The sequence below is a fragment of the Narcine bancroftii genome, chromosome 4 (genome assembly GCF_036971445.1).
Source record: "Narcine bancroftii isolate sNarBan1 chromosome 4, sNarBan1.hap1, whole genome shotgun sequence".
Taxonomy (NCBI): domain Eukaryota; kingdom Metazoa; phylum Chordata; class Chondrichthyes; order Torpediniformes; family Narcinidae; genus Narcine; species Narcine bancroftii.
Genome location: NC_091472.1, coordinates 174,109,706 through 174,123,900, shown reverse-complemented (window position 1 = coordinate 174,123,900; position 14,195 = coordinate 174,109,706). Strand labels below are relative to the sequence as shown.

Sequence of the window (14,195 nt, the reverse complement as noted above, 5' to 3'; positions counted from 1 at the left end):
CCTGCAGCAAGAAGAGACCACAGAAGACAATGAAAACAAGAAAGAAGAGAAGAAAAGGGCAACAAAGAAACAACAGATGGCCAACCCAGAGGAAGAAGAAGAGGAAGAGTACAGTGAAATAGAAGAAGGGAAAGGCAAGGTAAAGGATATACTTTCTCTTGTTAGAGGATACATGGAGTCATTTAAAGAATGGCAAACACAGGAATTTAATGATTGAAGAAGAAGAATAAACAACACAGAAGAGAAAGTGAATAAAATAGATATGACCTTAACAGAAATGGGAAAGAAAATGGACAAGATGGAAGAGCGGGCAGTAGCAGCAGAAATGGAGGTAGAAGACTTAAAAAAGAAATTGGAGGAATCTAATAAAAAAACTAAAGAGACACAAGAAATACTAGCTCAAAAAATAGATATAATGGAAAATTATAACAGAAGAAATAACATAAAGATAGTGGGCCTTAAGGAAGATGAAGAAGGCAAGAATATGAGGGAGTTTATAAAAGATTGGATCCCTAAGACCCTAGGATGTCCAGAACTACAGCAAGAAATGGAAATAGAAAGGGCACATAGAGCATTGGCCTCTAAACCACAACCACAACAAAAACCAAGATCTATTTTAGTAAAATTCCTAAGATATACTACAAGAGAAAAGATACTGGAGAAGACAATGGAAAAAGTAAGAGATGGCAACAAACCACTGGAGTATAAAGGGCAAAAAATCTTCATTTATCCAGATATAAGTTTTGAACTCCTAAAGAAGAGAAAAGAGTTCAATACAGCAAAGGCGATTTTATGGAAGAAAGGGTATAAATTTGTACTAAAGCATCCAGTGGTATTGAAAATATTTATTCCAGGACGACCAAACAGACTATTCTCGGATCCAGAAGAAGCACGAAAATTTGCAGAACAATTTCAAAAATAGACTGAGGGATGAAGATGGGTCATGAGAGTAAAAATGATCACGATTGATATGTATGTGGGTAAAGACAAAAATAGACTGAGGGATGAAGACGGGCAATGAGAGTAAAAATGATCACGATTGATATGTATGCGGGTAAAGAGATATAATAGTGAATAGAGACAATGTGCATACGTGAATGTATCTGTACTTAGAGGAAAATATAGATAGTATAGACAAGAATTAATAAGGGAAGGTAATGGAATAGAGAGAATAAGGAGGGAATTAAAAGAGTGACCTTTGTGACATATGAAAAGTGAAATCTTTTCTGGGGGGGGCGGGGTGGGGGGAAATAGCGGTCACTGCAAAATCAGTTGACGCTTGCGAGTGGATTCGCAAACCCAAATGGAGAGGGGAGATGTGGTTGTCCGACAAGGGATAAAGGACAACTCAGGAGGGGAAGGGGAGATTGGGGATAAAGAAGATAGAAATAGGAGAATAAGGAAAATGTTGGATGTTGTAGGAATGTTGTCTTATAAAGAGTTGAAAATAAGAAAACAGAAATGGAAAAGGAGGAAAGGTAATGATGGAAAAACGGAAAGAGAAGATAAACAAAATATAAAATGGCTACGCTGAACTATATGACTTTAAATATTAATGGAATACATAACCAAATTAAAAGGAAGAAGCTACTAAATTTACTGAGAAAGGAAAAAATTGATATAGCATTTGTCCAAGAAACACACTTAACTGAATTGGAGCACAAGAAATTAAAGAGAGATTGGGTAGGACATGTAACAGCAGCATCGTATAATTCAAAAGCAAGAGGAGTGGCTATATTAATTAGTAAAAATGTGCCATTTAAAATAGAAGAGGAAATAATAGATCCAGCAGGGAGATATGTTATGATAAAATATCAGATATATTCGGAGTTTTGGAATCTACTTAATGTATATTCACCTAACGAAGAAGATCAAAAGTTTATGCAAGATATCTTTTTGAAAGTAGCTAATACGCAAGGGAACATACTAATAGGAGGGGAATTCAACCTGAATTTGGATCCAAATATGGATAAAACGGGGAAAAAAATTAACAGGAAGAACAAAGTAACCAAATTTATAATTAAATCAATGCAAGAAATGAAACTTTTGGATATATGGAGGAAACAAAACCCAAAAGAAAAGGAATACTCATACTACTCGGCTAGACATAAAACATACTCAAGAATAGACCTATTTTTGTTATCAGCTAGTATGCAGGATAGAGTAAGAAAAACAGAATATAAAGCGAGAATGCTATCGGACCATTCACCCTTAATATTGACAGTAAAGCTAGAGGACATCCCTCCAAGAATGTATAGATGGAAATTAAACCCCATGCTACTTAAAAGACAGGATTTTAGAGAATTTATTGAAAAACAATTAAAAATGTATTTTGAAGTAAATACGGAATCAGTGGAAGATAAGTTTATACTATGGGTTGCAATGAAAGCAGTCATTAGAGGGCAAATAATAAGTTATGTAACCAAGATGAAGAAGGACTATAATCAGGAAACAGAGCAGTTGGAAAGGGAAATAGTAAACATAGAAAAAAAATTAGCAATGAAGGAAGATACAACTAAAAGAAGAGAATTGGCGGATAAAAAAATAAAGTATGAAACATTACAAACATATAAGGTAGAGAAGAATATAATGAAGACAAAACAGAAATATTAAAAATAAAATATGAAACATTACAAACATATAAGGTAGAGAAGAATATAATGAAGACAAAACAGAAATATTATGAACTAGGTGAAAAAACGCACAAAATCCTAGCATGGCAGCTTAAGAAAGAGCAAGCTAAGAAAATGGTATTGGCATCAAGGAAAAAAGACAAACAAATTACATATAATCCAAAAGAAATTAAGGAAAACTTTAGAGAATTCTATGAACAATTATACCGAACTGAAAACGAAGGGAAAGAAGGGAAAATAGATGAATTTTTGACTAAAATTGAACTACCAAAACTACAAATAGAGGAACAAAATAAATTAACAGAACCATTTGGAACAGCAGAAATACAAGAGATAATAAAAAAATTACCAAATAATAAGACACCAGGAGAGGATGGATTTCCAATAGAATTCTACAAAACATTTAAAGACTTATTAATACCGCCCCTCCTGGATGTAATCAACCAGATTGATGAGACACAAAACTTACCAGATTCATGTAAAACAGCAATAATTACAGTAATACTAAAACAAGGGAAAGATCCACTCTCACCAGCGTCATATAGACCAATATCTTTGGTAAACACAGATTATAAGATAATAGCTAAACTATTAGCAAACAGATCAGCAGAACAGGTACCGAAAATGGTAAATTTAGACCAAACTGGATTTATCAAAAAAAGACGCACAACAGACAATATTTGTAAATTTATTAACTTAATTCATGCAGTAGAAGGAAATAAAGCACCTACAGTAGCAGTTGCTTTAGACGCAGAGAAGGCCTTCGACAGTGTAGAATGGAATTATTTGTTCAAAGTATTACAAAAATTCAGTTTACCGGAGAAGTATATTAATTGGATTAAAGCATTATATAAGGGACCGTTAGCGAAAGTGACAGTAAATGGACATGTATCAAAGCAATTTAACTTAAGCAGGTCAACGCGGCAGGGATGCCCACTATCACCTTTATTGTTTGCGCTAGCTATAGAACCACTAGCAGAATTGATAAGAATAGATAATAATATAAAAGGAATAAAAATAAAAGACAGGGAATATAAAATCAGTCTATTTGCAGATGATGTTATAGTGTACTTAACAGAACCAGAACTATCAATAAAAGAATTATATAAGAAATTGAAGGAATATGGAGAAGTGTCGGGTTACAAGATAAACGTAAATAAAAGTGAAGCAATGCCTATGAATAATGCGGATTTCTCAAAATTTAAGAAGGAATCTCCATTCAGATGGCAAATGCAGGCAATAAGATACCTAGGTGTAGAAATAAACAAAAATCTAGGCCAATTATATAAACTCAATTACAATCCACTAATGAAAAAATTACAGGACGATTTAGAGCATTGGAAAGATCTACCACTAACATTGATAGGAAGGATAAACTGTATTAAAATGAACATTTTTCCAAGGATATTATACTTATTTCAGGCATTGCCAATACAACTGACAGAAAAATTCTTCAAAGAGTTAAAGAAAATAATAAGGAAATTTTTATGGAGAGGGGGGAAACCAAGGATAGCACTAGATAAATTAACAGAATGGTATAAACAAGGAGGCTTACAATTGCCAAACTTCAAAAATTATTATAGAGCCGCACAATTAAGATACCTATCAGATTTTTATCAAACAAGGGAAAAACCAGACTGGACGAGATTAGAATTAGATAAAATAGGGGAAAAGATACCTGAACACATATTATATAAATGGGACGAAAAATTGGTACAACATAGAACTTCTCCAGTATTACATCATCTCCTCAATATTTGGAAGAAGATTCATGTAGAAAGAAATAAAACAAATTATCAATTACCAAAACTAATATTGATGCAAAATAAGTTACTCCCTTTTACAATAGATAACCTCTCCTTTAGAGAATGGGACAAAAAAGGGATTAAAAGAATAGAAAATTGTTTTTCAGGAAGTAGATTCTTATCCTTTGAACAAATGAGAGATAAGTACAATATAACTGGAGATACAGCGCTGGCATATTACCAACTGAGATCCTACTTGAAAGATAAATTAGGAACCAATTTGAGTTTACCAGAGGGAAGTAACCTTGAATATGTGATTACAGATACAATGTTAATCAAAAGATTTATAACAAATATGTATATTAAACTGCAAGAAAAGGAGAATGAGGAAACAAATGGTAAAACTAAACAAAAGTGGGAACAAGATTTAAATATAAAGATAAAAAAGGAAACATGGGAGAAATTATGTTCTGGAACGATGAGAAATACAATAAATACGAGGCTACGTATGATACAATATAATTGGTTACACAGGCCATACATTACACCTCAAAAGTTAAATAAATGGGACCCAACAGTATCTGATAGATGTTTTCGATGTAAAAAAGAAATGGGATCAACAATTCATGCAATCTGGACATGTGAGAAAGTAGAAAATTTTTGGGAAGATCTAAATCAGATATTAAATAAAATAACAGAAAACAATATACCAAAGAATCCAGAGATCTTCCTCCTAAGTAACATAAAAACCAAAGAATTTGGAATTGATTTGGAGGATGCACAAAAAAGATTTGTTAAGATAGCTCTAGCCGTAGCAAAAAAATGTATTATGTCAACCTGGAAATTGGAAGATAATTTGAAAATACAACAATGGTATATAGAAATGAATAAATGTATTCCATTAGAAAAAATAACATATAGTTTAAGAAATAATATTGAAATATTCGAACAAGTATGGGAGCCTTACATTAAATACAATAGCGAAAACCTACCGGGGACAAACATTACCTAAGTTGATGGAAGGAGAAGGAAAGAAAAGAATGGACTCAGTAGAATTTCTGGTGTATTTTTGTTGAATGACAACATTGTCTGACTGGTTTAATGCAACCTAGATTGTATACCTAAAATGAATGAGAGGGGGGTTGGGGGGGTGGCTTGGGAGGAGGGAGGTGGGGGGGAGAAAAAGTCACTGTAATATGTGTGAAAAAGAAAAAGTGTATATCATGGCTAATGTGATTTATGGTGTGAAAAATAAAAAATTTAAAAAAAAAGAGAAACTCAGCAGGTCACCCAGCATCCATAGGAAGTGAAGGTAACCAAAACTCTCAGTAAACCACAGAAGTCTGTAGATGTTCCCAGAATGAGGTCTTCCATGCCAAGTCATTGGAGATGTTCTCCTTCTTCAAAAAATGTGGTTTCCCCTCTTCCGCCATCAACTTAGCCCTTACCCACTGTGACGTGAGGAACAGGTTTGGCAGGGTCCAAGAAGTAATGAGTCTGATCACGTTGAATGCAACAAATGGTATTTATTTGCCTGTGAGGAAATGTTGCCACACGGATTGTGCTCGCGCGCACACACACACAAACACTCCCTCAGACAAAACACGCACAATACACTTGCATCGGACACAACTAAACAATCAATCCTCGCTATAACAGTCACAGTTGCCATGGTTAATCACACAAATTGCAGCTAATTGTGGTTCCCACGGTGAAACATGCAGATGAAACAAACAGTACCTGCCACCCCTTGGTAACTGGCAGGCACATTACTACAATTGTTTGCAAATCTGTTACAAGGTTACAATAAAGGATAAATTTCAATAGTCTGACAGGAATGGCACGGTTGGCATAGCCATTAGCACAACGCTTTTACAGCACCAACATCCAGGACCAGCGTTCGAATCCTGTGCTGTCGGTGAGGAGTTTGTACGTTCTCCCAGTGTCTGCGTGGATTTCCCCCGGGGGCTCCGGTTTCCTCCCATCTTTCTAAACGTATGGCGGATGTAAGTTAATTGGGTGTAAATTGGGTGGCACAGACTTGTGGACCGAAATGGCCTGTTACCGTTCTGTATGTCTCAATTTAAATTTAAATTGTAGCCCCCCCCACCCTGTATTGGTACACACTCCAGCGTTGCCCACAATCCACAAATTGGAGTGGAGCTAGGGTTTGTTCTCAGGGGGAAAAAGAGAACCAGATGCTCCATGTGGTGGGCTTTATGCAAACAGCCAGCTCAGGTACTCCCAAAATAGGGAAGATGATTAAGGGACCCAGTGGCTAAACATGTAGACATTCAAAGGAGCCAATGGCAAAGTGTGTGACATGGTTAAATGACTTTTGACCTGCCTGGTCAGATGGATTATCCTTTGTTTGGAGCAGTTTCCTGTCCAATCTGTTCATTAATCCATCAAATAACACCCACATATCCTTCCTTTCCTGCACACCTGCCCTGATGCCCTTCACCTCCATGTGCAACAAGGACAGGATTACCTTTGTCCTCACCTACCACCCCACTAGCCTGCGCCATCAACATAGCATCCTCCACCACTTTCCACGTGATCCCACCACCAGACACTACCAATCTTCGCCCCTTTCTGCCTTCCACAGGGTTCACTCCCTCTGTGACATCCTTGTCCATTCCTCCCTTCTCACCAATCGCACCCTTGGCACCTACCCCCCCCCCCCCCATGAACACAGGAGTTGCTCCACTCTCTCACCAGCATTCGGGCTGCCAAACAGTCCTTCCAAATGAAGCAGTTCTTCACTTGTGGATCTTCATGGATGATTTACTGCATCTGGTGCTCCTGTGGTGGTCTCCGCTCCATCAGAGAAATTGGATGCAGACTGGGAGATCACTTCATTGAGCACCTCAGCATGTAATGCACCATCAATGATTCCAAAAGACTGAAGTTGAGTAAAACTGATAGGCTTTTATTTGCAATAGAATGAAGGCACATCCATGCTGGTTGACTGCCCTGAACTGAGGAGGGGGCTGAGGAGCAGTTACCTTTATCCAGGAGTCTGTGGGAGGGGCCACAGGTACAGTCAGCCAATGGGTGTGCCCAGACAGATGAATACATACATAGTGGATTACAGCATGGATCTCGTAGTGGCCACCCAATCCAGTTCCCCGCTCATTCCCTTGCCAACATCTATGTCCATAGTCTCTCTCCGCAAATTAGAGGAACAACACATCATATTTCATATGGCCACCCTCCAAACTTGGGTGGGCATTCCAAAGGAGGACATGGCCATAGGTTACCATATATTAACATTTTTTAATATATATATCACAGTGTGTTAGCATTTGTTGTTTTTGCAATGCCGTTTAAATCTTATAAATTGTTAAAAAACACATAAATGGGGTAAACCTTTTGGTTTATTTTGCAATTATTGGAAGAAAGTTGGCCATGTGGTAGCTAATTGTTTTTTTTCTTGAGGGGAAAGAGTACCAGATGCTTGTATTAAAAAAGGTGAAATACAGGGAAGTAAAAAGGAATTTGTTGGTAAAATTAGGAAAGTAATTGAAATCTTTTGTGTCAGGAGATAAGATTGTCTCTGCAGTAAAGGATCCAAGTTATTTTGAGAATGAAAGGGAAACTGTTGCCAGCGAGAGTGTTGAACAATCTGATTTTAAGTTTAAAAACTTGGCCAGTGAAAAAAATACTGGATAAATTGATTTAAAAGCTTGCGAGAGACAGCAGCACAGACAGAAACAAGGAGGCTGTCTGTCAGGAGCAAAAGCAAGAAACAGATTGTGAGATAAAAGAGATAAACTGTGATGAATTATCAGCTAATTTAAATATTTCTTTGTCAGGTCAGAATTTTGATTTTAAAATTGAAAATAAAGAACTTGTTGAAGTAGAGATTAAAGTTAGTTCAGCAGTGAAATTAACCGATAAGCCAATCATTGATGAAATAGAGACATGTTTAGAGATATATCCAGTATTTGGAGGAATGAAGGTGTACCAGTGAAAACAGTGTTGTACCAAATAATTTTAAAGGATTAAAAGTCTGTGACAGTGCAAGGCAACTGGAAAAGGATTTGTCACTATTCAGAGCAAAATTAACAGAAAAACAAAGTGAAGGTAGTGATCTTGCTGAAGTTAGAGAGAAAGCACTCTCTAAAATAGAGGGCTATGGGCATGAGGTAGGGAAGGTTCAGATTGTTGAGTTGGTTTGTTGAGATCGGTACAACATTGTGGGTCAAAGGGCCTGTACTGTGTTGTAATGTTCTACATTCGATGATATATGAAGCATGTTGGCAAAAAGAATTAAGAAAGTACCAGTTTAATGAGAATTTATTAATGAGAAAATATAGGTTACATGAGATTATGGCTAATGAAGAATGGGCAGTGATTCATCAAGTTATAGTTCCTAGAGCCTATAGAGATGAAATTTTGAACATGGTTCATGAAACACCTTTAGGTGGGCACCTTGGGGTAAAGGAAACTACCTATAAAATTATGAAACAATTTAAATTGGCCATATTTAAAAAAAGATGTAAAGACATTTTGTAAAACATGTCACACTTGTCAAGTTGTGGGGAAACCTCATCAAGGCCCCACAGTGGCATCTTTAAAACATATTCCTGTTTTTGGAGAACTTTTTTTAAAGTAATTGTGGACTGTGTTGGTCCAATGCCCAAAACAAAAACTAGAAATGAATATCTGTTGACCATTATGTCACGTTTATAGAAGTCATACCAATCAGGAACATTAAACCAAAAACTGTGTCTGGGGCACTAGTAAAAATTTTCAATTTATTTGGTTTGTCTAAAGAAATAAAACTGGATCAGGGAAAGAATTTTATGTCAGATATTCTTCAACAATTAGTTTATAAAGTGGGAGCTAAACAAATTGCATTGTCTGCATATCACCCAGAATCTCAGGGAGCTTTGGAGAGGTTACATTCAATTTTAAAAACTATGTTGAGAACTTATTATCAAGAAAGTGAAAAGAATTGGGATGAAAGTGTTCATTTACTTTTGTTTGAAGTAAGGGAATTGCTACTTGAACAGAAGGTTAGAGGACCTTTAATGCTGTTAAAAGAACAGTGGGTCAATGAGGATGAGCAGTTGAATTTGTTGGATTATGTTTCAAAATTTAAAGATCATTGGAAAAAATTGTGTAAGATAGCTAAGGAGAATTTAAAAGTGGCTCAAGACAAAATGAAGGTTTGGTATGACTGAAAAGCAAGACAGAGAAGTTTTAAACCAGGAGATAAAGTGTTAATTCTTTTCTCAACAATGTCTAATCATTATAGAACAAGGAAGGACCATAGTCTGAGTGACAATAAACCCCTACTCAAAAGCCACGAAGTCTCCATGGGCAGCTATCAGTTTGATTAATACAACAGGTGTCCATTTGCATTTTGATATCAAAATTGCAGTCATATGTGCCCATATTTGACTAAAATCTTCCTTTGGTGAGAGGAGACTTAATAGAGGTCAACAAGATTATGAGAGGCATAGATGGGGCAACAGCCAGCACCTTTTTTCCAGGATGAAAGTAGCAAACACCAGAGGAAATCTGCGTAAGGTGAGGGGAGGAATGTTTTGGGGAGACATCAGGGGCAAGTTTTTTTTATACGAAGAGTAGTAGGTGCCTGGAATGAATTACCAGGGGTGGTGGTGGAGGCTGATACAATAGGGGCATTTTAAAAAAACAACTCTCAAACAGCCACATGGATGCAAGAAAAATAGAGGGTTATGGGCATGAGGTAGGGAAGGTTCAGATTGTCGAGTTGGTTTGTTGAGGTCAGCACAACATTGTGGGCCAAAGGGCCTGTACTGTGCTGTAATGTTCTATATTCGATGATATATGAAGCACGTCGGCAAAAAGAAAATACAAATTTGTTCCTTCTAACTCAGGGGACAGGAAGTCAGTATCTGCAGGAGGATGGTCTGTGTAAAAATATCATACAGAAGATCTGAGCAATAATTGCAAGTTAGGTATTAAATTGCAAATGGTAATTAACAAAAAGAAATCACATAACAAACACTAATTAAAAATGTCAGTTCATTTTCAGATATATTTTTACAATAGATAAAAATCATAATTTGAAGTAATATTGTAAAACATTAACAGTAAACAATAAATATAGGACATAGAATATGTCAGGTGCACATGGATGCAGCACAGCATGCTGGGAGTGTGGGAACCCCTCCATTCAGAACCCATTTCTAATATCTTGGATGTGGAGAAGACTTGAACAGAGAGTCACTGGGTTCTCAACGGACAACTGTGTCCTCAATCTTTTATTAAGTCAAATAAATAGACTTGAAAATTTCAGACATAGTTGAGAAAAGGCTCCAAGATAAACAAGTGGCTTCACTTCCTGTTAGGGTTACCTTGTTGAGTTTGGAGTCCTTTCCCAGCGCTCACAGACTAAATGAATGTAAATCACATTAAACTCTTTCGGAAAGCCTTCCCTTGTGAAGTCCCAATGTAAACTCAGTGTGTTCAGTTCATCATGGAGGAAAGGTGGAGATCCCCTTCCATTGTAAACGAGCTCTGTTAAAGGTTGAGGTTTGCAACCTGCACCTGCTCCTGCTTCAACAACCACTGCTGGTAAAGAGAGAGATCAAATGGTTTCAAGATCAAAAAGAGCAGACATGTGCTGACTAATTCTCAGGCAAGAAACACAAATAGCTTTGCTGTTCTGAACTGATGACAGAATGAACAAAGAAAAGGTCATGTCCCTTTGTATTTACTGCACATATAATCTGTGCAGTAAATAATTATTAATAAAAATATTTTGAGAAAAGTATCTCCTCACTATAATGGTTGAGGGGAAGGCAAGGATGTTGCCTCAGTATAATCAATAGTTTTTTTAAGAGGGAGGGTAGGGAAGGCCGCGTTGACCCAGTGCATTCCTCCGAGTTTATGTGCAGCTGGCTAGCATTGCCTTATTTCATTTGTGGTGGGTATGCATTCGCAAGTATTGCTGGCCCTTTCCCAAATGCAGGGAACAGTGAATATTGACCTTCTTATTATCAGTAGCTTATTTAAAATCCAAGTCTCCAGTGGTGCTATACATGGTGGTGCTGCATTATCCTAATGGATGAGTGTAAAGAAACCGTTGCAGTCTCGAGATCAAAGATAATTTATGACCTAAAAAGTAATCCAATTGTAACATTTAGACGGGGACATGAATAGGGAAGATTTAGTGGGATGTGAGCCTAACACAGGCAAATAGGTTGAGCCAAGGTAGACAACTACCTATTATAGCACCAGTGACCCGGGTTCAAATCCACCACTGTCTGTTAGGAGTTGGTACATTCTCCCCATGTATGTGTGGGTTTCCTCTGGGTGCTCTGGTTTTCACTCATATACCAACAATGTATGTGGTGAGTATGTAAATTGTTCACATAGATGTAATTGGGCAGCATGGGCGTATGGGCCAAAAGGGCTGGTTGCTGTGCTATATCTCTTTTAAAAAACTCAGTTGGCATTGATGAGTTGAGCTAAACCTGTTTCCTTGTGGTTGGAATCTGTGACTCTATGAGTCTAATCCCAAAATTCTGAGAAACCTCCTCGGAATTTTCCATATTGATGCTCTGTTTTGGTCATTGTGCTGCAGGGAAAATGTCATCAAGCTGGAGAGAGTGCAGAGAAGATTTCTGAGGACGTTGCCAGGATTCGGGGGCCTGAGTGATAGGGAGAGGTTGAGCAGGCTGGGACTTCATTCCTTGGAGTGCAGAAGGATGAGGGGTGATTTTACAAAGGTGTACAAAATAATGACAGGAATAGATCAGGTGAACGCAAAGAGTCTTTTTCCCCAGAGTAGGGGAATCAGTAACTAGAAGAGATGGGTTTCAGTTGAGTGGGAGAGATTTAACAGAAACATGAGGGTTAACTTTTTCTGTTTATTTATTTACTTGTCTATTTGTAAATTTATTTATTTATTACACAGAGGGTGATGGGTGTATAGAATGGACTGCCCGAGAAGGTGGTTGAGGCATGTAATGTTGCAGTGTTTCAGAAAAGAACTGGACAAAAAACATGGGTCTGGAGGGACAAGGCCCAAATGCAGTCAGATGGGATGAGCGATTGGTGTGGGCAAGTTTGGCCTAATGGCTGTATAACTCTGACCTAGCTTTCACTCGTGTCTGTAATTTTTTACTTTCCATTAGTTGAGGCCAAAATAAATAAAACAGGAGAGTTGTGCATTGGGTGCACCAAGTCAAATTCAGAATGGGGATTGGTGGGAGGGAAGTGGCAGCTGGTCAGTGAAACTCAGAAATCCTGGTTTCCAGTCAATATACATATGCAGAGTGTGGTTTGCTTAGAATTTAGTTGTACACTGGAACTGGGGAAATGAAGTCCACCCATTCTCAACAGCACATTGAAGCAAAAGCTTTGTTTTATTTTCACCTCAATTAATATTAATATTTTCTACATTCTTATGCACGAAAGTACGAAAGAAACCAAAATTTGACTGCTTCATCAGGTCACTGCTTGAGCAGAGTCCTCAGGGGCTGGTAAAAAGTTGAGAATGGCTGTTGTAGACAATAATAGAGGGCATAGAAGAGATGAAGAATGGAGTCAGAGAATGGCAAAACTGGAGGATATAGTGGGAAATCTGTAAAATAGCATAACAGCTTTACCCTCACTTGTACTGAAACCATTTCTTGTGTTTCACAGCACAAGGCCTCTAACTCCAAAAAGCAAAGATTACAGGCACCTCAGTGAACATCTTGTAATATTCAATTTTTAAGAGATACCACCTAAACCTTTGCATCAGCAAAGCCCCATTCCCTGAGCAGATGAGGAATATTTTCATATCACCCTCTGGGTTTGGCTTCATTGGAAGCTCCCATTCCTGAGTTACAATGAGTTACATTCTCAAGCACAAAACTCCAGGGTGACTCTCCAGGGTGGCTCAGAGGACAATTGAGGCACATTTGCACTTTTGTCTGCTGGAAAATAATATTATTCCATGGAACCTTCATTTACAACAAAACAGATTGATCATATCATATAACTGTTTAACGAGGTCTAGGTGACTGCTGTGTTTCCTTCATTGGTCACTTGCTAGGATATAAAATGCTTCTGCTCACCCTGGGACTGCAGAAGGCCACCTTGATGGGCACCTTTTAAGTTTCAAGTTGGGAATCCACATCATCATTGCTTGGAGAACACAAAGTGAATCAAACCCATGAATACCCAAAGAACAAAAGTAGTCAAACTGCTTAACTTAGTGCCTTGTTCTTTTAGGCTGAGACTGCTTAAAAGCAAAACAACTCCGACATTCAGAACCTCGGTGCCTGCCCCTTGTTTGGATCCAGTTGCAGACAGGGTTTTCACAATGGCAAACGCCCACCAACTGATTGGAAATGCGGGCTGCAAAAGGAGCTGAGGTCAGCGCTGCATCTCGCCAACCCCCTTCCAGTGGCTGAATCTGTCACAGCTTTTGACGCTAACCTCTTACAGTTTGGTCGCAATGACAAAGATCTCCGGAGCATTCTGTGAGAGTCTCCTGCGGATTGCCACAGAACTACCTCCCATCCTTTTCCGATTTATTTTCCGAAACTCCTCAGTGATTTCCAAAACTGTTTTTCCTTTAGTTTCCGGCAAAATAATGAAGACAAACATGGCAATGATCAAACAGTCTCCCAGGAATATGAGGAAGCAGAATGGGCCCAATCCTTCCTAGAAATGCAAGGGAAGAGATGCTGAAGTAGTGCTGACATACAAGCTCACCCCATTATTAGTCATTGTGGTTACTAAGCTCATTATCTACGTCAAAAATCAGCTGATAATAACAAGGATTTTGCCTAAAGCAAATGCTGAACAAAGATGGAAAGAATGA

General features: G+C 37.8%; 2 protein-coding genes across 18 annotated transcripts in view; one reads left to right on the top strand and one right to left on the bottom strand.

The window, feature by feature from the left end:
- The window catches only part of patz1 (POZ/BTB and AT hook containing zinc finger 1), a 749,193-nt gene that overhangs the window by 91,777 nt on the left and 643,221 nt on the right, over positions 1 to 14,195 (top strand). The window lies entirely within an intron of this gene.
- The window catches only part of LOC138761246 (calcineurin-binding protein cabin-1-like), a 449,064-nt gene that overhangs the window by 33,457 nt on the left and 401,412 nt on the right, over positions 1 to 14,195 (bottom strand). Inside the window, exon 32 of one of the 9 annotated variants that reach the window (XM_069933065.1) lies at positions 7,308 to 10,948. The exons of 7 other annotated variants lie outside the window; for them this stretch is intronic. In XM_069933065.1, coding sequence (XP_069789166.1) covers positions 10,898 to 10,948 — 51 coding nt within the window. In that variant the 3' untranslated portion in view covers positions 7,308 to 10,897. Of the gene's footprint in view, positions 1 to 7,307; positions 10,949 to 10,978; positions 14,036 to 14,195 lie in introns of those variants that run through there. One more of the 9 variants, XM_069933060.1, reaches the window with a different exon arrangement.